The 24,145-nt window shown below is 38.6% G+C and overlaps 1 protein-coding gene across 6 annotated transcripts in view; it reads left to right on the top strand.

Annotated features, from left to right (window-relative positions):
* Lpar1 (lysophosphatidic acid receptor 1) overlaps positions 1-23,989 on the top strand; it is a 156,867-nt gene extending 132,878 nt beyond the window's left edge. For all 6 annotated transcript variants that reach the window (XM_047525737.1, XM_047525740.1, XM_047525739.1 and 3 more), the window contains one exon: positions 21,585-23,989. In XM_047525737.1, coding sequence (XP_047381693.1) covers positions 21,585-21,886 — 302 coding nt within the window. In that variant the 3' untranslated portion in view covers positions 21,887-23,989. The remainder of the gene's footprint in view (positions 1-21,584) is intronic.
* The last annotated feature ends 156 nt before the right edge of the window (positions 23,990-24,145 follow it).

Genomic DNA, 24,145 nt, shown 5'->3' on the forward strand with positions numbered 1-24,145 from the left:
ACTGAGCTATCTCCCCAACCCGCATTTTTATGACACTGGTTTCTCTTTTCATACATAAGACTTTCAGAGGGTATGATTGTCTAACAGGACATTTGTCTACTTAGATGGCATCACTGAATGTTTTAGATATAGGAAAAACTGGCTTTGATGGCAATTTATTATGCTACCTTTCCAAATTAAGGGGATTTTCCTGTTTAGGAAAATTTTCTGAAAAATGGACAGATATTCCCTGAAGCGTGGAGGCCTCCAGTACATCTGAAAATAAAACAGCATCTTACAGGGAAAGAATGATAGTTTAGGAACCACAAAATAAATTCAAACAAGTTCTAACTAATGACTTCACAGATTCAGGAAGGTGTTGTACTGACTAAATTAGGATGCATTTCTGTATTAAACCACCACTTAGAGAATGAGAAAATGTTCCTGAAAATCAGGAAATCTGATTGTCTGCCTTTCTTTACCCATCACTAATATATAGACAAGAAGCACTCCCCAATAGCAAAATGGATTAAAGACCAAATGGTTACAGATCAAACATTTTATCTATAAAACAGGCCCCGAGATTGCTCCCAGAATACCAAGTTAAAACCAAAGAGTTGAAAATCCAAATGAAAAATTAAGGGATTTTAAGGATCAATCAAATTTTCGATACATGTTCTAAAATATACAATATCCATGTAAGAAGTCCCAAAGGAAATAAAAAGAAAGAAGAAAAAATTGCCCCCCAAAATAGGGAAGAGTTCCTTAATTTAAAGAACATGAGACTTTACTTAAAATTTCCCGGGGAAGGTTCAAGATGGCGGACTAGAGGGCGGCTGCATTTCATGTTGCTCCAGGACTCAAGATTCAAAAGAGGAGATAGTGACTTGGGACCAACTCAAAGCCGCCGGGAGGCGTCCCCGATGGGGCAGTAGCCCCAGAACGCAGAGAACTTTGTGAAGTAGAGTGACTCGGCGGGTCGCCCCTCCCCCGCCGGAGCGGTAAACACGGACAGCGAAGCGGAGCGAAAAATGGCGGATTGAAGTTTCCAGGACCGCGGGCAGATTCTCTAACCTAAGGAGACTCATCTGCGAAGGGTGAGGCTCCCAAGCCCAGGAGGGAGGTCCGGGTCCCTGGGAACGTTGCCTGCGAAGGCTGCCCTGCACAGGCGGCAAGACACACCTCCCCCGCTGGAGCAGTGAACTCAGAAAGCGGGGAACTTTGCAAAGGACGTTGTGCGACACACCGCTTGGTTTTGAAGCGATCTGCCAGGGTTCCAGCGGCTGCCAGAGAAAGAGTGGCTACCAGAGAAAGAGAACGTTGCCTGCGAAGGCTGCCCTGCCCAGGCGGCGAGTTGTTTGGATCCAGCAACCGCCTGAGCAACGGGGAGGGGACTGCCCAGAGGAGGTGGAGGTACGCAGTGAGTGGCTTGGTCTCCAAGCGCCCACACAGAGCACCGGGTGGCTGTCTGGAGGAAGAGACGAGCGACGGGTCACTGGGGCTTGGAACATATGTACGAGGCTCCAAGTGACTGGTCAGAGGGCGAGTCGCATAGCCAGGCAATTAGGTGCATAGCAAGGTCCGGTCCAGGGACCTAGGCACCTTTTCTTGAATGAACTACACAGAGACAAGCTGAGGGGCGAAGTGAAGATTCCAGGACTTCGGGCAGCTTCTCTAAGAAGGGACAACCTAAGGAGACTCATCTACGAAGGGTGAGGCTCCCAGGCCCAGGAGAGCTACACAGAGACCAGCTGAGGGGTGGAGCGAAGGTTCCAGGACTTCGGGCAGCTTCTCTGAGGAGGGGCCACCTAAGGAGACTCATCTGCAAAGGGCAGGGCTCCCAAGCCCAGGAGGTAGGTCCAGGCCCCTGGAAACGTTGCTTGGGAAGGCTGCCCTGCCCAGGCGGTAGTTGTGGACTGAGGAGAACCTCTAGGAGGGGAACAGACTAGCGAGACCTCCCCACCGGGTGGGTCTTCCCCGCCGAGTGAGGTTTTCCCACAAAGATGGTAAAACCAGAGACACAGGCCCAAACAGGCATTGCCTCAGCCCGCAGTCTAGTTCCCCTTTGGATGACCACTGGTCAACAAGTAGAGGCACCTCTGCCCTCTAGCAGGGAATATACCCCACCTGAAGACCACCACCCCTAGAGAGGCAGCTACCTAGGGGAACACCGAAGTATCAACTTCCTCTAAGACTTCAGGCTACTGAAGGATAAGAGGGGATACACTAGCAATCTTCAGGGACATTATAAGTCAATAGAGGAAATCTGCAACATCTCTGCAGTCCACTGATACCTGAACAATATGAGAAAACAAGGGAAGAAAATGCCTCAAACAAATCTGGATGTTATATCAATAAAATCCAATGACAGCATGGCAGAAGAAATGTCAGAAAGGGAGTTCAGAATGTACATAATCAACATGATAAGGGAAGCAAACGATGAAATGAAAGAGCAAATGCAGGCATTGAATGAACGCACCAATAGACAGTTAAAAGAGCAAATACAGGAAGCAAAAGACCATTTCAATAAAGAGTTAGAGATATTGAAAAAAAAAACAAACAGAAATCCTTGAAATGAAGGAAATTAAGAACTCCATAGAAAGCACAACCAATAGGATAGAACACCTGGAAGACAGAACCTCAGATATTGAAGACAAAATATTTAACCTTGAAAACAAAGTCGAACAAACAGAGAAGATGGTAAGAAATCATGAACAGAATCTACAAGAACTATGGGATATCATGAAAAGGCCAAATTTGAGAATTATTGGGATTGAGGAAGGCTTAGAGAAACAAACCAAAGGAATGAACAACCTATTCAATGAGATAATTTCAGAAAATTTCCCAAATCTGAAGAACGAAATGGAAATCAAGTTCAAGAGGCTTACAGGACTCCAAATACACAAAATTACAACAGACCTACACCAAGGCACATTATAATGAAAATACCTAACATACAAAATAAAGACAGAATCTTAAAGGCTGTGAGAGAAAAGAACCAAATTACATTCAGGGGGAAGCCAATACGGATATCAGCAGATTTTTCAATCCAGACCCTAAAAGCTAGAAGGGCCTGGAATAACATTTTTCAAGCCCTAAAAGAAAATGGATGCCAACCAAGAATTTTATACCCAGCAAAACTTACCTTCAGATTTGACGACGAAATAAAATCCTTCCATGATAAACAAAAGCTAAAAGAATATACAAAAAGAAAGCCAGCATTACAGAACATTCTCAGCAAAATATTCCATGAAGAAGATATGAAAAACAAAGAAGCAAATCAGCAAAGGGAGGAGATATCCTAAAGGAACTCTCAAATAAAGAGGAACCAAGTTGTGTCAAAAATAAGCAAATAAATGAATAAAATGAGTCAAATGACCGGGAATGCAAATCATATCTCAATAATAACCCTGAATATTAACGGCCTGAATTCATCAATCAAAAGACATAGACTGGCAGATTGGATAAAAAGAAAGATCCAACAATATGTTGCCTGCAAGAGACTCATCTCTTAGAAAGAGATACCCATAGACTAAAGATGAAAGGATGGGAAAAAACCTACCATGCACATGGACCCAGCAAAAAAGCTGGGGTATCCATCCTCATTTCAGATAAAGTGGACTTCAAGCCAAAGTTAATCAGAAGGGATAAAGAAGGACATTTCATAATGCTTAAGGGAACCATAAATCAGCAAGACATAACAATCATAAATATCTATGCCCCAAACAGTGGTTCACCCATGTATGTCAAACAAATCCTTCTCAATCTCAGAAACCAAATAGACCACAATACAATAATACTAGGTGATTTTAACACGCCTCTCTCACCACTGGACAGATCTTCCAAACAAAAATTGAACAAAGAAACCATAGATCTCAATAACACAATCAATAATTTAGACTTAACAGACATTTATAGAATATACCATCCAACGAAGAGTGAATACACTTTCTTCTCAGCAGCACATGGATCCTTCTCTAAAATAGACCATATATTATGCCACAAAGCTAATGTTAGCAAATACAAGAAGATAGAGACACTTCCTTGTATTTTATCAGACCATAATGGATTGAAACTAGAAATAAATGAAAGAGCAAAAAACAGAAATTACTCCAACACCTGGAGATTAAACAATATGCTATTATATGAGGAATGGATAACAGAAGATATTAGGAAGGAAATTAAAAAATTCTTAGAGGTAAACGAGAACAAAGAAACATCGTATCAAAATCTCTGGGACACTATGAAAGCGGTACTTAGAGGAAGATTTATTTCATGGAGCGCATTTAATAAAAGAAGTAAAACTCAAAAAATAAATGACCTAACACTACAGCTCAAAGCCCTAGAAAAAGAAGAACAGACCAACACCAAAAGTAGTAGAAGACAGGAAATAGTTAAACTCAGAGCTGAAATCAACGAAATTGAAACGAAAGAAACAATACAAAAAATTGACAAAATAAATAGTTGGTTCTTCGAAAAAATAAACAATTGATAAACCTTTAGCCACACTAACAAAGAGAAGACGAGAGAAAACCCAAATCACCAAAATTCGGAATGAACAAGGAAATATCACAACAGACACAACTGAAATACAAAACATAATTAGAAGCTATTTTGAAAATCTATATTCCAACAAAATAGAAAATTTCGAAGATATCAACAAGTTTCTAGAGACCTATGAATTGCCTAAACTAAACGAGGAGGACATGCACAATTTAAATAGACCAATTTCAAGTAATGAAATAGAAGAAGTCATCAAAAGCCTACCAACAAAGAAAAGTCCAGGACCTGATGGTTTCTCAGCCGAGTTCTACAAAACCTTTAAAGAAGAGCTCATTCCAATACTTTTCAAAGTATTCCATGAAATAGAAGAGGAGGGAACCCTCCCAAACTCATTCTACGAAGCCAATATCACCCTGATACCTAAACCAGACAGAGACACATCAAGGAAAGAAAATTTCAGACCAATATCCTTAATGAACATCGACGCAAAAATTCTCAACAAAATTTTAGCAAATCGCATACAAAAATGTATTAAAAAGATAGTGCACCATGATCAAGGGGTTTCATCCCAGGGATGCAAGGTTGGTTCAACATCAGGAAATCAATAAATGTAATTCACCATATCAACAGACTTAAAGTCAAGAATCACATGATTATTTCAATAGATGCAGAAAAAGCATTTGATAAAATACAGCACCCCTTCATGCTCAAAACACTAGAAAAAATAGGGATAGTGGGAACGTTCCTTAACATTGTAAAGGCCATCTATGCTAAGCCCATGGCTAATATTATTCTTAATGGTGAAAAACTGAAAGCATTCCCCCTAAAATCTGGAACAAGGCAGGGATGCCCTCTCTCACCACTCCTATTCAATATCGTCCTTGAAACTCTAGCCAGAGCAATTAGACAGACCAAAGAAATTAAAGGGATACGAATTGGAAAAGAAGAACTCAAACTATCCCTATTTGCTGATGATATGATTATATACTTAGAGGAACCAGGAAATTCCACCAGAAAACTCTTAGAACTCATAAGTGAATTCAGTAAAGTAGCAGGATACAAGATCAATGCTCATAAATCCAATGCATTTTTATACTTAAGTGATGAATTTTCAGAAAGAGAAGTTAGGAAAACTACTCCATTCACAATAGCCTCGAAAAAAATAAAATACTTGGGAATCAATCTCACAAAAGAGGTGAAAGACCTCTACAATGAGAACTACAGAACACTAAAGAAAGAAATTAAGGAACACCTTAGAAGATGGAAAGATCTCTCATGTTCCTGGATAGGCAGAATTAATATTGTCAAAATGGCCATACTACCAAAAGTGCTATACAGATTCAATGCAATTCCAATTAAAATCCCAACGATGTACCTTACAGAAGTAGAACAAGCAATCATGAAATTCATCTGGAAGAATAAGAAACCCAGAATTGCTAAAGCAATCCTTCGCAGGAAAAATGAAGCAGGGGGTATTGCAATACCTGAACTTCAACTGTACTACAAAGCAATAGTAACAAAAACGGCATGGTATTGGTACCAAAATAGACAGGTAGATCAATGGTACAGAATAGAGGACACGGACACAAACCCAAATAAATATAATTTCCTCATACTAGACAAAGGTTCCAACAATATGCAATGGAGAAAAGATAGCCTCTTCAATAAATGGTGCTGGGAAAATTGGAAATCCATATGCAACAAAATGAAAATAAACCCATATCTCTCACCTTGCACAAAACTAAACTCAAAATGGATTAAGGACCTCGGAATCAGACCAGAGACCCTGCATCTTATAGAAGAAAAAGTAGGTCCAGATCTTGAACATGTCGGCTTAGGACCAGACTTTCTCAACAGGACTCCCATAGCACAAGAAATAAAAGCAAGAATCAACAACTGGGATAGATTCAAACTAAAAAGCTTTCTCTCAGCAAAGGAAACTATCAGCAATGTGAAGAAAGAGCCTACAGAGTGGGAGAAAATCTTTGCCAATCATACTTCAGATAGAGCACTAATCTCCAGAATCTATAAAGAACTCAAAAAACTCAACACCAAGACTACAAATAATCCAATCGACAAATGGTATAAGGAAATGAATAGACATTTCACAGAAGACCTACAAACAATCAACAAACATATGGAAAAATGTTCAACATCTCTAGTAATAAAAGAAATGCAAATCAAAACCACCCTAAGATTCCATCTCACCCCAATTAGAATGGCGATTATCAAGAACACAAGCAACAACAGGTGTTGGCGAGGATGTGGGGAAAAAGGTACACTCATACATTGCTGGTGGGGTTGCAAATTAGTGCAACCACTCTGGAAGGCAGTATGGAGATTCCTTAAAAAACTTGGAATGGAACTACCATTTGACCCAGCTATCCCACTCCTTGGCCTATACCCAAAGGACTTAAAATCAGCATACTACAGAGATACAGCCACATCAATGTTCATAGGTGCTCAATTCACCATAGCCAGATTGTGGAACCAACCTAGATGCCCTTCAGTTGATGAATGGATAAAGAAACTGTGGCATATATATACAATGGAATATTACTCAGCCATAAAGAATGATAAAATTATGGCATTTGCAAGCAAATGGACGAAATTGGAGAATATCATGCTAAGTGAGATAAGCCAATCTCAAAAAACCAAAGGAAGAATGATCTTGCTGATAAGTGGATGATGATACATAATGGGGCGTGGGAGGGGTTAGTTTTAGGGTTAGAGTGAGGGTTAGGGAGGGGGGCAAGAATGGGGGAAGGAAGGACTGTATAGAGGGAAAAGTGGGGGGAAGGGGAAAAAAATAACAGAATGAATCAACCAACATCACCCTATGTAAACGTATGATTACACAAATGGTATGCCTTTACTCTATGTACAAACAGAGAAAGAACATGTATCCCATTTGTTCCCAATAAAAAAATAAAAAAAAAATTCCCATCAAGGGCCAAGAAAGAATTTTGAATAATGATAATACAACAAAATAGATATATTCTAGTGACATTGGTGATCTCCCAAAATTAAAGGAAAAAAAATAAGGGTTTCAAGTATGAGGGAGGGATTAAAAAATGTATTAATGACCTAGATAGTTAGCTGGCCAAATGTGTGCTTTTATTTTTCCTTTTGCTTTTTTACAAAAAATACTTTCAACGAATATTTATAAAAAGCTTAACTCTATTCCAAAAAATTTCTTAGGCAGTGTAGACAAAGTGGTGAGCAAAAAGTCTGATGAGGGAGAAAAGTGGTCATCAATAATCACATCATAAATAAAAATAAACGTCAGCAGTGATAACTTCTGTTATGGAGCATTATTTAGTCTAAGGGCACATAGGGAGGCAGTTTTTGACTTGATTGGGAAAGGCATCCCAGAATTACCAACAAGTGAAATGTGAGCAGGAATTAGATTAGTGGTGGGGAGGTAACACTCCAGGAAGAGAAGAAAAACCCACACAATGGCTTATGCTGGAGGAACTGTAACAAACTAAAAGAAACCAAAAAGCTAGTATATCCAGAAAGCAGGAGATTAAGATGAAGATTGGAGAGTAAGAGAGGGCTATATTATGCAAGGCCTTTACCCAAAAGGAACCCAGGCTGTCCAACTTGCCATCAGTACTAAATGCTGGAAGATAGCGTTCTGAGAGAAGATGACTTTGAGCTTATGTAAACCTTCTAGACAGGATGCTCATGGATACTCTGGGACACGAGGGAACCGCTTCCCCTCAAAAAAGAGAAAGATAGAGGTTGCAAGAAATAACATTCCACCTAGATAGGCAAAGAGGAGCAATTCCTAAAGAAATTGAGTGGCCAGCTTAGAAATAATTGATTCTATTGGTGATCAGAGAACTTCAAGAAATACCTTTATGGAGAAATTTCATAATTCAAAACTTGGAAGTACATATTTGGCACTCTTCTGAAATAAACCATGTGCTCTTTTTGATATGTAAAAGAAAGAGAAATGGAGAAGAAAAAGCAATTAGAAGTTAAAGGGATCAGTCAATAAATGGACTAAGGAACTGAACAGACACTTCACAGAAGAAGAAATACAGTCGATCAACAAATATATGAAAAATTGTTGAACATCTCTAACAATTAGAGAAATGCAAATCAAAACTACCCTAAGATTTCATCTCACTCCAATCTGAATGGCAATTATCAAGAATCCAAGCAACAGTAAATGTTGTCAAGGATGTGGAGAAAAAGGTACACTTATACATGGCTAGTGGGAAGGTGAATTGGTGCCACCATTATGGAAAGCAGCATGGAGATTTCTCAGAAAACTTGGAATGTTCCCACCATTTGACCCAGCTATCCCACTCCTGGGTTTATACTCAAAGGACTTAAAATCAGCATACTATTGTACCGCAGCCACATCAATGTTTATAGCAGTTCAACTCACAATAGCTAAACTATGGAACCAAACTAGATGCCCTTCAACAGATGAATGGATAAAGAAAATGTGGTATATCTATACAATGGAATATTACTCAGCTTTAAAGAAGAATTAAATTATGGTATTTGCCGGTAAATAGAGTTGGAGAATATCGTTGCTAAGCAAAAGAAGCCAAACCTAAAAAACCAAAGACCAAATGTTTTCTCTGATATGCAGATACTAATTCACAATAAGGGCAAGGGGCACTAGGGAAGAATAGGGTTTCTTTAGGTTAGGTAGAAGGGAGGGAAGGGATATGGGGGTAGGAAGGACAATAGAGTGAATGGACATTATTACCTCATGTACATAAATGAGTGCATGACTGATATGATCCTGCAACATGTATAATCAGAAAAATGAGAAATTATACTCCATTTACATATGATTTATCAAAATGTATAAATACTGCCATATATAACTAAAACTAATAAAAGATTATAAAAAATAAAATGTAAAAAAAAGAAGTTCAAGGGTAAACAAAAAGCTGTTCACAAGTCAAGCACTTTTACTCTAATCTGAGAATCTCTGTGCTTTAATAAGGGAATGAAGTGCATCACATTTATGATACCTAGGGGCATGCTTGGGTCACTTCTTGACATCCTATTTCATGTGTGTGTGCATGTGTGCTATTTTGCTTGTTTGTGTCTTTTTCTTTTCCTGCCATTTGATACATTTTCCTATTTTGTTCTTCTTTCCTTATTTTTCTTTTTCTGTAGCAGTTTGAGTTGTACATCAGATATCTTTTTTTTAATGTCATACTAATGAAAGCATACTTTTAAAAATTCAAGGTGTAATCAGTATCTACAGTGGTCTCCAAACAAGACCAGACTTTTAACACACTTCCTACTCTTCTGCCTGCTCTCTTATTTTAAAAATAAAGAATCAGTATGAATTCTAGCTTCATATTACATTTTCTCATATTTCTTCATATTACATTTGTCAATAGCTGAATATGAAATATTCAAACAAAAAATATGCAGCAGTATAACAATATCTAATAATAGAACACTAAAATCAAACACACGCCAACATTTCACTTGTTTTTATTTGCTCTTAAAAAACAGTAGTCCACTCTCTCCCTTCTTCCTCTTTTTTCAGAAATTGCTTATCATGTATTTGCACTTTTATCACATGTGTTAGCTTTCCGTTACTGCAACAAATAACTTGGGATAAATAAACTTGAAAGGAGGAAATGTTTATTTTGGCTCCTGGTTTCAAAGTTTCCAATCTATGGTCACTTGACTCCATGCCTTTGGGCCTGTGGTGGCATATTATGGTGGGGAGCATGCGGTGGAACAAGATGCTCACTCATGGCAGCTGGCGAGCAACAGGAAAGAGATGGGGCAGGGTGCAACAGTCCCAAGTGGGGCCACACCTTCAGTGACCTGATTTCCTCCCACCAGGCCCCCGCTCCTTTTAAAGGTCCCACTACCTCCCAATACACCACAGACTGGGGACCAAGCCTTTACCATATGGGCCATGGGGGACATTCCAAATCCAAAGTGAAACACCCATGTATCTATGCAGCCATAAGGAAACCTCATACTTGAAAATAAGGTTTACCATTACAGGCTGAAAGTGCTTGATCTTCAAAATGGTGCAGAGACCTTTCTACCATTCTGGAATTTAGTGTTAGAGTTGAGAAGCATGACTCCATTGTGATTCTTCTTCCTATGTAGATAATTTATTATCTGTCCTGCTCCTACTCCCTGAAGCTTGCAGGATTTTCTCTTTATACTTAAACTTTGAAATTTTCAGGAAAATGTATAAGCGTATATTTGTTTTCCCTGCTCAGAATTTATTGTTTCATCAATCTGAGTGTTCAGGTTAAGAAATGTTTCTTCTTCTTAAAAAAATTTTTTTTAGTTGTAGGTGAATAAAATACCTTTATTTTATTTATTTTTATGTGGTACCTCACATGTGCTAGGCAAGCACTCTACCCCTGAGCCCCAACCCCAACCTGAAATGTTTCTTCATTTATTTCTTTATCCTTCCTCCTGTCTTTCTGTCCTCTCCTCATGGAACTTATGTGAAGATAGTAGTGCGCACCATTCAGGATTGTTGATGCAGTGGAAAGCATTGTGTCTAGGACACTGGCATATGTGTAGCATATGTGTGGAGAGGTGCATATTGCACATACACAGGTAAATGTGAAATAGTTGACAAATTGCTGGGAAAATGAGCTATTTGCAATATTAGCTAGATTTAGCTATTCCACAATGGATACCTTATCAAAACATCATGGTAGCTGGGCACAGTGGCACATACCTGTAATCTCAGCAGCTTGGGAGGCTGAGGCAGAGAATCACAAGTTTGATGCCAACCTCAGCAACTTAGCGAGGCCCTAAGTGACTTAGTGAGATCCTGCCTCAAAATAAAAAATAAAAAGGGCTGGGGATGTGGCTCAGTGGTGAAGTGCCCCTGGGTTCAATCCCTGGTACCAAAAACAAAAGAAAAAGCATCATGTTTTAGAGCATAAGTGTGTACAATTTTTATTAGTCAATTTAAAAAGTACACTAAAAATAAGTTAATAAATTATTCACCAAAATAAATTCCCAGAGAGTCAAAGAGTTAAAATTAAGACATGAAATTATTAATAACTAGAAGCACATAGGGATAAATATATTTGTTGGCACAAACACAAATTTAAAAACTTAAAAAAGACTAAAGTAATTGCTAACTTGATTAATCCAAAAACCATAAAATGTTTTAAAAATATGAGAAAATATGTTCAATTATGGTAATCAATAAAAGTTTATTTATCTTAAACATAAAGGAATTCATAGAGCATTAGTAAAAGCACTAACATTCAAAGATGGGCAGAGCACCTGAGCAGTTCACAAAAAATACAAATTCAAAGGCCAGGAAACATGAAGAAAATACTTGATCTCATTACTATTCAATTAATATGTTGTGGGATTTGGGGGATTTTTTTCCCCTCTCAGATTGATGAAGATATTTTTTTAAAAAAACCACTGTGGTCAACATCCTCAAAGGTTGCATTAATCATTCAAATATGCTGCTTTCAGGGACCTAGATCTGAATAACCATTCTGAAGGGCAGTTTTACCACATTTACAATAGCCAAAAAATATTTACACATATTACCCAATAAAACTTCTTCTTGGAATCTTTGCTTAAAGTGAGAAGATATAGTTAAATATTTCATGTACAAAAATAGACACTCAAAACTTAACAGGGGAAAATGGAAGTGTTCTTAACTTCTATCCATACAGTTATTGTATTTATATGCAGCCAGGAGAATTCATGTTTGCAAATATTATTTAATAATATAAAAATGTCTCCAATGTAATATTCATGGTAAGATTATTATATAAAACTGTTTAAGTAGTATGATTACAATTTCGTAAATGGAGAAAAAGAATATGTGTCTAAAATTTATATGAAGTACACACAAATGTTAGTATAGAGTTATGGTGAGAATATGAATTTAATTTTTCAACTTTTCTATATTATTTTCATATGTAACCAGAGAAAAGGCACAATTTTTAGAATTCAAAGAAGCAACATCTGAAAAGTACAAGATCATATACTAAAGTTCTCTAGATAGAAAGATTATAAATGACTTTTAAAATTTTCTCATGTTTTTTCTGTATTTTCAAAACCACCTAAAAGAGAAAAAGTAGATATCAGGATGCAAAGAAGTCATTAGTTTCACATATCTGTCACTACAAGTAAAGGAACGAATGTACAATGCTGGGAATAAAAATTAGATCAATGAGAATTATCCCCATCTTACTTTCATAAATTAGAAGTGTTCCCTTGAGCTAAGTAAACAGTATTACAAATTATGAGACATAAATACATAAAAACAACTCACCAATTTGAAGTTCCTCCCAAAACTGCACCTATGACTTGGGATAAACATGTGAATATTCAAGTTTAATATTGCAGGTCAACACTGATTATGATGATGAATAATTAGGAACTGAACTTATATTTTAAGAAATTATAAAACCTTATATGCTGGAGGATATATTCTCTCCCCACCCTATCTGATAGCTATAGTATGAATGTGAGGCTTAAGCATGGCCAGATACCTGCATGGAACTTGGGGTCTTGAGGGATTAACACAAAGGTGAGTTGTGTGAATTAGGGATTTGCCAGGCAGCTACTATAGAATCTAGGTCTGGTGCAGACTATCTGGAAACATGAGAGTCTGGATTAGAGACATGTTTCTTGGGAGCAGCATCATCCTCTTGACCCATTCTTGTAGCAGAAACATGACTGGACCAGGTTTCCCTTGGTTCCTGACTCATCCTAGTGTTCTAGTACTAAGTGGGTTCCATAGACAATTTGACACCTGTCAATATTAATCACAATAGGTTCATTTATGCTGTAGTAGCAAAGTCAAGTGTTAAAAAAAAAGTCTGCCCCTGTTGCCCCTTTGAATGCCCTGTAGCATTCATTCAAAGACCTGCACACTGTAGATAACGTTTATTTTCCAATCAGAGTGCAGTGTTGTGTCCACTACTCACTCTTCCTTGTTTTGGATATGTCTTCTAGTCAGTGGGCTGTGACTTGCTCATTACTCAGCAGAAGGTATATTGAGTGCCGGCTTTATACCAGGCACTGTTCTAGATGCCAGAGACACAGACATGGGTGTTCCTTCTCCCATGAAGCTCATATTCTTGTTGCATGCAAATCAATAAACAAGATAATCTGGAGTACAGATAAGGAATATGAAGACAGTAAAATGAGATACTGTACTGGGGGTGATGGTGCACTGCTGTGTTAGCTAGGAGAGCCAAGGGTAGCCTTTTGGAAGAAGTGACATTCAGTGATGGGTAAACACAAATAACTACAGAAGCATATTCCCAGCAGAACTGGTAAACACAGCTCCTTGGTCACAAATGAGCTTAGACGGTGTGTCTAGAACCTGGTAAATGAGTGAGTTTCCCCGCCCCCAAATCCTGTTTGCTAAAACCCGGAGAGAGGCAGGGACAAGGATGTCCACGCCTTGCATACCAGGCCTGAGTGTACAGTGACGATGGCAACCTAAAGGGCCAAGGTGCTTCCCTTACCATGCTCAGTCAGCAGTACTGTCCAACCGCCCGGAGAGCAGAGGCGAACTCCATGACAGAGGCCTTGTAGACACGAAGGAACATCAGCAGGACAGCCAGCCCGAAGGTGTGTTGTCATCCAGACCTGGGCAGATGTGACAGTGAAATGAACCAGACTGATGATGGAGTCAATGTCATCTGGATGTATTTCCTGTCAACCTCAATACCCTGGGCTCTGATCCTGAGGGAGATACAGGTTGGCAGCGGCCCAGCCCAGGGCAGCCACTCTTGTACTCCCCGTGCCAGCATTCTGGGACACGACAAGGTGTAGACCTCTCAGGTCTGCCACATCCACTCTGACCTTCACGAACACCTCAATGAAGTCACAGGTCCCACCGCTGAGTGGACCAGTCACGTGTAAGGCATTGTGGACCAGCATAAAGATTTTAAATGGGAAGATTTTGGAGAATTTAAAGTAGGAAAGTTCTTTATAGATTCTGGAGATTAGTGCTCTATCTGAAGTATGATTGGCAAAGATTTTCTCCCACTCTGTAGGCTCTTTCTTTGCATTGCTGATAGTTTCCTTTGCTGAGAGAAAGCTTTTTAGTTTGAATCTATCCCAGTTATTGATGCTTGCTTTTATTTCTTGTGCTATGGGAGTCCTGTTGAGGAAGTCTGGTCCTAAGCTGACATGTTGAAGATTTGGACCTACTTTTTCTTATAGAAGATGCAAGGTCTCTGGTCTGATTCCAAGGTCCTTAATCCATTTTGAGTTTAGTTTCATGCACGGTGAGAGATATGGGTTTAGTTTCATTCTGTTGCATATGGATTTCCAATTCTCCCAGCACCATTTGTTGAAGAGGCTATCTTTTCTCCATTGCATATTTTTGGCCCCTTTGTCTAGTATGAGAAAATTGTATTAAAGAACTCAAAAAACTCTACACCAAGAATGCAAATAATCCAATCGACAAATGGGCTAAGGAAATGAATAGACACTTCACAGAAGAAGATCTACAAGCAATCAACAAACATATGGAAAAATGTTCAACATCTCTAGTAATAAGAGAAATGCAAATCAAAACCACCCTAAGATTCCATCTCACCCCAATTAGAATGGCGATTATCAAGAACACAAGCAACAACAGGTGTTAGCGAGGATGTGAGGAGAAAGGTACACTCATACATTGCTGGTGGGGCTGAAAATTAGTGCAGCCACTCTGGAAAGCAGTGTGGAGACTCCTTAGAAAACTTGGAATGGAACCACCATTTGACCCAGCTCTCCCACTCCTTGGCCTATACCCAAAGGACTTAAAATCAGCATATTACAGAGATACAGCCACGTCAATGTTCATAGCTGCTCAGTTCACAATAGCCAAATTGTGGAACCAACCTAGATGTCCTTCAATGGATGAATGGATAAAGAAACTGTGGTATATATATACAATGGAATATTACTCAGCCATAAAGAATGATAAAATTATGGCATTTGCAGGCAAATGGATGAAATTGGAGAATATCATGCTAAGTGAGATAAGCCAATCTCAAAAAAACAAAGGACGAATGATATCGCTAATAAGTGGATGATGACATATAATGGGGGTTGGGAGGGGTTAGTGTTAGGGTTAGAGTGAGGGTTAGGGACGGGGGCAAGAATGGAGGAAGGAAGGACTGTATAGAGGGAAAAGAGGGGTGGGAGGGGTGGGGGGGGGAGGGAAAAAATAACAATGAATCAAACAACATTACCCTATGTAAATTTATGATTACACAAATGGTATGCCTTTACGCCATGTACAAACAGAGAAACAACATGTATCCCATTTGTTTACAATAAAAAAAGAAAAAAAAATAGAAAATGAAATAAAATGATTGAATAACCAAGTTATTCAATTTAGGTTTCTCTGAAAAAAAAAAAAGTAGGAAAGTGACATAATATGAGTTGAGTTATGCTTTTGAAAGATCATTCTGGCTATTATGTACAAGCTGACTTCAGGGAAGAACTTGGAGGAAGAAGAATTGATTAGAAGCCTGTTGCAACAGGCAGATAAAAGGTACTGCTCACTTGACTTGGGTAGTTGCAGTAGAGAAGTAGTTTCTGCTGACTGTTCAACACAGAATTTTCTTCTTTAAAATATGACACTAGCACATAGGTCACCTCAATGTGCACTTTCCTGTGCACCATTGCAGGAGATCGAGAATCTGTTGTAGGAACAGAGAATATGCACACGAGATACTCGCTGCTTGATGTTAAGGAGAGTAGGTGGTTCCTGCGCAAGGTAGCTTTGACATTCTTTTGTGTATAGGAAAGGCACCATTGTGTGGATCAAGACAGTATGATAGGACCAAGACTGACCCCCAGAATGTGAGTATTCTAGTCTGCTTTAGAGTTGGGTGTGTGTTAATGCCCTTCTCTAAAGATGAATATTGCTCTCTGGAGCAAGCCCTGGAAACACTAGGGCATGTCACACAGTGCATGAGTCATGGAACTTCCCATGTCTGCAGCTTTCACCATCAGCACCAGGCAGAAGGGGAAGTGCCTGGCACTGAGCGAGATGGAGTAAAATTTTCAAGAAAGAAATAACACACAGTGGATATATCTCAGTCGAATGAATTCTGTCTTTTCAGTGGTCAAGAAAAAAAGACTTTATAATTATCTAGGATATTCTTTCAGAAAAAGCTTTGATCTCTAAAAGCCATCACATGCAGCCTCATTTTAATGACCCTATAGCTGCAAAACGGAGCAATAAGCTCCATATCTGTGGTCTGTGGGCTAACATAGCTTGGGTTAGGATACATAAATGTGGAAGGATTTCATATCTTACCATGTACCTTCATAGCAGAAACAACAACTTACTTAGCTAAAGAGCTGAATTAAAATTTGACTGGATTTTGGGATACCAATCTACCTACCCTGAGGGAATACACAATTTAGTGGCACCAGTAAAACCAGTTTCTGTATTAAAGCATTTATTTTCTCACTTGATCCCCACCATAAACTTCTGAGACAGTTTCTGAAATCCTCATTTCAGAAACAGAGTGGGGCCAAGAAGAGTCTAGTGTGGGCTCAGTGCTGGTGTAGATTGATTTACCTTGACTTCTTTTGGATCTGTGGGATGTCTGAATTTTTTATAAAGACACAATTTTGTTCATCACACTGGAAATGCTTTCTGTTTTCTTTTTTAATTTCCTTATCAAAAAGCTTGAGTTTTTCTCCCACAAGGTCTTCTCTGGTGAGGCCGTTTTTCCTCTTTAACTTTGGTTTTTGCTTTCCATATATAAGCAAAGAAGCAAAGTTCAACTAGTTAGGAAAAAAGTCATTCTAGAAAAAAAGAAGAGTAATTGTGAAACCAGATGGTAAGCATTATTCAGCTGATGGGCTGCCGTAGCTCAGAGTGAAGGTGTGGTAATATGATCTTGATCTGCAGCTGTGACCTGTTGTTCCAGAACAGCCCCTTTCTTCCCTGGCCTTTGAGGCTACATTCCAGCACCTTTCCCTCCATTTTTGTGGGCACCCAGCCCTCCCAGATTGCTTTGACAGATGTAGAAGAAAGGAATGAAGCTTGTTCAAGGAAGAGCAACCCATGAGCATGTTTTGAATAGCCTCCTCCCCAGGTTCCTTGTAAAACTGGCAAATCAGGTGGAATGTTCTGCTCACTGGGAGACAATTTTCCCAGCACTCAGACTGCTCTGAGCCCATTATGATGTCCTTAAGGTGTCTTTCTTGCAAGTACTCCAGTCTAAAAACACTCCTTTCCTGCCCTAACAAAACACCAGTCCACACTTTCTCCTGTGTTTTCCTCCCTCAGTGAAAGGTGCCACCATCCCTCCTTCACCCCACTTGAAAATCTCGAAGTCATCCTGCACTCACCTTTCCCACCATCAAATGGGGTCTGCCTCCTGAATACTCTTCCAACCTTCCATACCCATGTTTCCTCATGCCACTGCCCTCATCCAGGCTCTCCTTATTTCCCTTCTAGCCTTTGGAAACATCTAAATCTTTTTTTAGCTTTTCTTGATCATTGTCTTCTTCTGCTCTGTCACTAATGTTGTGTCTTGAATGGTAAGGTCAATAGGGTTAAAACCCCACAGGGGAAGGGTGGGTGAAGGTCATTATTTCTTACAAGCACTGTAGGCTATTGTTACGTGTGGCTAGGGGTGAGGACCAACACTGGACTGGAAACTTTTCAGATGTCTTAGCCAGATACCAAAAGGCCTTCGTGACCTTGGATATCTTAGCTTCTGCCACTTCTGCTTCCGACTTTATAATAAATGACCATAAACTATTTATACTTCCTCTTACTTTCATACTGTTGCATACCATTTCTTGGTTTTGTGTCATGATCTGTAGGAATTCCTCCCTCAGAAATGTGCTGGAAATAAAACAACCAAAAGCCCCCTTCCTGCTGCATACCATGTTATTTTATTCTTCATTTTGGTAGGTGTTGACTCTTGAACCACTCAGATCTCCTGGGGCTCTGATGCTTTCTTTGCTCCCTCTCTCTCTCACTTCTGGTTTTCCTCCTCACATGCAAGTGCAAGTCCTTGGATCCCCTCATAATCAGAATGATACTGTCTCAGAGCTTTTGGAAATGCCAGATCTTACTGGTCCAATCATGCTTTGAAGTTCTGCCCTGGGGGAGGTCTGTCTGTGTGCTGTGGTCCACTCACGGTGACAATAGGTAATGGTGGCTAGGTACTTGTGCAATTTTAGGAGGGCTTTTGCAAGTTGGATCCTCCCTGAGCCCTGTGGAGTAGGCCAGGAGCTATTACTTCACTCCATTATAGAGCTGAAATGGAGGATTTTTTTTTTTTAATTCATCAACATGTTTTACAGATGTATACTTGATGCTACAGACTGTGTGTTGATATAGCTCTCAAGTCCTATATTCTGATTTAGTTATGGTTGCCTACTTCTTATTAAAGGGGCTTGGGTGTGATTTATTTTTGTTTTTAGAAGCTCAGAGGAAAAATACATAATTTGAGCAAATTTATATCAGAATATTCATTCACTGTGGCTTAAAAGTCTAACCACCTTGGAATATTCCAGTCCCTCTACTCCCCTTGTTTAGTATGTCCTCATCTTTTGGTCAGTTTGATCCTTGACACCTCTGTGAAAGAGAAATGAAGGAAGAAGAAGGGGAAATTCTGTGCGATTGGTTTTGAATATCGATTTCTGAGGCCTGTACCATATGAGTCACTGAAATTGATTAAGTCTTAAAGGTTCAAACACAGTGTGGTTAGGCCTAATCATAATTCTAAAAACAGCCCCTTGCAGTGAGGGAAGAGGGGAGAGGCCTATGAGTTGCTCAATGAAGTGTCCACACATACTCACTCCTTTTGGACTATAGTTTTTCCCTCTTCCTGTGTCCCATCTAGCAGCGCTCTAAGTCTAATAGGCTAATTTCTAAAGCCAGGGCTCTCTTTGGAAAGATCTTGTTCTTCCTGAGTTTTAACATTGAAAGAAATCAGAAACAACAAATGACGATATGTGCATTCTCTCACTTTTGAATGAATTCAAGCAGCTTGAGCAAATATGTGAGAATAAGGAATATTCTCTTCTGTATGGAAGGTCTGGAAGGAGAAAAAGATCATTCTATTTAAAATATATCTGCATGTTGCTAGTATCTAATCAAGCTCTGGATTTGAGCTCAATTAAAGCTTTGATAAAAGTAAGGAGAAAGGAAACGTGAGAGAATGCTCTTCCATTCATGAGGGGCCTGTGTGTGTTTTTCGTTTCGAACTAAATGAATAATGAGACCATGCATTTTCCATGTTGGCATTTTCCACCCTGAGAATAATTCCCTTCCTGGCTTCTCAATGAATAATGCATTATTTCTGAAACCCAAGAGGCATTCCTTTGATTTTCCTTTATGTTTAGCTTTCTGAGTGATTTTCAATAAAGGAAATTCAAGGACTTGGAATGAATGCTTGATTAACATTTTTATTGAAGTTCAAGAACTCTTTGGCTATTATCTCCTGATATTTGGAATATTATTTTTTCTCTCTAAGGAAAATCTAAGGTATTGTATTTATTAGAAAATGAAGCACCTTGGACAGTCTTCAAAGTGAACAGCAGTTTAAAACCAATACACATTTGTGTTGTAGAACAAAGAGCTTGTGGAGGTACTTTTCTCCTTACTTTATTTTCAGTTCCCTGCTGAAAAGGTTCAAAAGAGAAAGCTCACATTCAAAACTGGACTGTTTGGAGACTAAATCTCGTTTGTTTATATTTTGGGAAACTCATAACTTGAGGCTAGTCCAAATCCAAGACTTCAGCCCAAGTAAGCCTGCATCTACCAAGGCCAGCACCACTGAAATCTAAAGATTGAGTTGCACTTCTGGACCATGCTGTTCCCCATCTGCTCATTAGGCAGCCGGACGGGCCATACGGAGCCTATTAGGTGAGGTGTAATGGGACATGATGGTGTCCACTGGTCACATTGGCTCATGTCCTTTCAATCAAGGATCCCCGGAGATCCTGAGGTAACCTGGTGGTAGATTTTAATGATATTTCTCAGCCTTCATTTTCCCTGTGATCCAAATAAGTGACTTCAGAAACAAAATAAAATGGAATTAAAAATATATTGTATATTTCCATTTCCCTTAGGAGTATAGTAAAATCTCAATTCAGAATAATTGGGAAAGAGAACAAAGTTGATTAATATTAGAACGTTTGAAACATATAATTTGGTTTAAAATATTTAATTTTATTAGTTTCAAGAAATGGAAGAATAAGGTAGTATTTTCTAGAACATGGACTCTGGAGCCATCCTCTAAGAGCAGAAAGGTTAGGATTCGTCTCCTATCTGCCACTTTCCAGTCCTGTGGCCTTGAGCAAGGAAGGTATTTAAACTCTTGGGGCCTTAGTTTTTTCTTCTGTGTAATGGTGTTTCTTAGTCAAAATATGTTATATAGGCAGTTGTAACGATTAAGTGAGTTGTTATTTGGAAAGAATATATCGAAGCAAAATGTAAATGATTGCTGAATAAAAATAAAATGTACATTCCATGGATGAAAATTACTATTTCCAGCCAGGACTGTTCAGTTGAACCGGTAATAACAATATTATTATTGTCATTTTAATATGTACAGGCAATTATTTTCTTAGCATTTATTTAATTCTTAAAACAAACCTCATGAGGTAAAATATAATCATCTCTATTTTTCAGATGAGAAAAATGGGGTGAAAAAGTAATTCACCCAAGTGAACTCATTAAACAGCAAAGCAAGCACTTGAGCCCAGGCAAACTGAAATCAGAAAGTATGCCTTCACTACACATTAACGGACATTTGTCATTAGTGCTTATCTTTTGCCTGAAAACACCCCATTGCTATTAAAAATCAAGTCTTTTAATAAGAGGTGGTGGATCCTGAATATCTCAGTTGCTTATCAAACTTGTGTTTTGCTCAAAATAATCATCATCATTGTCTCATAAATACTCAATTTAGTAGGATATGAATTAATGAAAGTTGATTAAATTTTTTCTGATTAATTTTTTTCTGATTATTTCAGAAAATAATGTTTTATTGGTAGTGATGATTAGTGGTTTCCAATCTCAGTATTTTTATATCGAACTGAAATCACTTCTTAATATTTTTTCATTCTCTCTTTTTTAACCCTCCCGGTCCCTCACCCTGTCCTCATAGGTGCCTTTATCATCTGCTGGACTCCTGGACTGGTCTTGCTCCTGCTAGATGTGTGTTGTCCACAGTGCGACGTTCTGGCTTATGAGAAATTTTTCCTCCTCCTTGCTGAATTCAACTCTGCCATGAACCCCATCATCTACTCCTACCGGGACAAGGAGATGAGCGCCACCTTCAGACAGATCCTCTGTTGTCAGCGCAGCGAGAACACCAATGGCCCCACAGAGGGCTCGGACCGCTCGGCTTCCTCCCTCAACCACACCATCCTGGCTGGAGTTCACAGCAATGACCACTCTGTGGTTTAGAAAGGAACTAAGATGCGAAGCCAGCTGTCTTCTATGGAGAGATGAACGGCCTCCCCCACCCAATTGCCAGGGTGAGGTGGGGAGTGAGAGGAAGGAAAGAAACTGATACTTAAACACTAACCAATGGCAGTATTTGTTCCTAGACCCCACAGACTTATGTATATCGAAAATTAGCTTATGTGACAACCCTCATCCTGATCCCCATTCCTTTCGAAGGTAGAAAGTGGAGTTACTGCAGTGGAATTGAGGAATGGACTCTGCAGTGTCCATTCAGACGACACTAACGAGGCTTGAAAGCTTTCATGTGGTTTGGTGCAAGTCAGAATAAATTCTGACCAACTGAGTCCATAACTTCATTTACATACAGGCTTCTCTTTTTTATTTTCCAAGATGCATTTCATTTAATAAACACGTTTATGTCTATCAGCATGTTTGTGACAGATAAGACTATAGACTGTTAAACTACCGTAATTTCAATTTTTTCCTATGTAGGAAAATTGTAAATTAGAATTATTATTTTTTGTTTAGAAAGCATGCATGTAATGTATGTATGCAGTATGCTTTACTTAAAAAGATGAAAGAATACTAATTTTAAATCTTCTAGGAAATAGAAGAACCTAGTTGTCAAAACCAGTATTTGTTTAGGCTATGAAAGAAACAATGTTCTAATCACAATATTACCTTTCTATTAAAATGTTGCGAAAAGTATAAAACGGGAAGATCAGTTTATTGCCAAGAGAATATGTACTCCAAAAAGTCATAGAAGTAATTTTGTTTCTGCATATTTAAAATATTCAAGTACGTTCTTATTGCCAGTACATCAGAGGAAATTTTTAATAGTCGACTTTTTTCTGAGTTATAAAATAATACATACTTGTATTGTAGAAAACTTGAAAATTGCAGAAATGTGTAAGAGGAAAAATGATTACCCATTATATCACAATCCAGAAGTAACATTATTTAACAGTTCTCCCAATATAGGCCTATGAGTATATTATATACTTTTTTATGTAATTGGGATCATACTGTAAACAGTTTTAAAACTAGCTTTTTAAATTGCAGAATTGCCAGATTTTACTATGGCATTAAAAATTTTAACAAATATAATTTTAGTGGCTATATAATATTCCATTTAATGGATGCAACTCAGTTCATTTAACCAGTTCCATATTGTTGACTATTTAGGTTATTTCTAATTTTCACTATAATAAAGTGGCAAAAAATTGTGTACATAAAACTTTGTCCATATAATTGATTATTTACTTGGGACCTATTCCTATGAAGGATTTTTTTTTAAAATGTGAAATATCTTCTTATGCTTTTACCTTTTATAAAAAGGGATTTCCTGCTTTTGTACCACATGGGTAGCAATTGTGAGGAAAGCCAGTTAAATTACCTTCTTACAAAAGAAATGCAGTTGTTACTTTAGTTGAGAGTGATTTCTATTAATATTATGAGATGGATTAGAAAGTTATAATAATTAAGATACCCTAATATACCTATCAATTCCAAAGTTTGCTGAGGAACCAGTTTTTCCTCTTTTGGTGGCCAAAACTGTAATGTAGAATTAAAGAAAATGCAAAGAAATCAAATGTGCTGAGTGAATAAAGGATTGGTGTGTTGCATAGCTTGGGCCCTTCTGTCTATAGCAAAGGGATTGAGTATGAACATATGTGACTTGGCTACTGTGTATTCTCCAGGATTCACCTGCCGCCATCCTAGGTGATACCTGTTTAATACATTCTCAAGGTCAAGAAGGGATTGCATCAGTTTGGTGTAACAAGTGAGAGGAAGTAACATGATCTTGAAGCAGGTACGGGGAAGTCAGGAGGACGTCTAAGAGGAAGAACTCCCAAAGAAGACTGACTGTCTAGGAAGGAGGGAGTCTGTGTGTGGTCAGCGCGTGAGAAGGTAGACTTGTAAAGTGCCCACGGTGGAAAGAATGTGGGGATCCAGTCAACAGAAAGGTGTTCGCACATACTTTATCCAAAATACAGAACATCTTATACTGAAAGGAAAAGAAACGGACTTGAACTTTTACTGATGTGCCTTTTTTTATGGAGGAGATATGGACTATTTGAAATTAAAAGCATACTAATTGGACCCTAATAAATCATTCTCAATCAGTGTTTGGTCACTTGCGGCTCTGATCAGTGCCATTTGTCTTATTTGACTTTTCTCGCTTGCATAGCGTGGGGTCTTCCCTCTGTGAGCTCCTTTATGTCCCAGCTACCAGGGCTAAAGACTCTGAGGTCAAGC

The sequence above is a fragment of the Sciurus carolinensis genome, chromosome 14, assembly GCF_902686445.1.
Source record: "Sciurus carolinensis chromosome 14, mSciCar1.2, whole genome shotgun sequence".
In the NCBI taxonomy this organism is placed as follows: domain Eukaryota; kingdom Metazoa; phylum Chordata; class Mammalia; order Rodentia; family Sciuridae; genus Sciurus; species Sciurus carolinensis.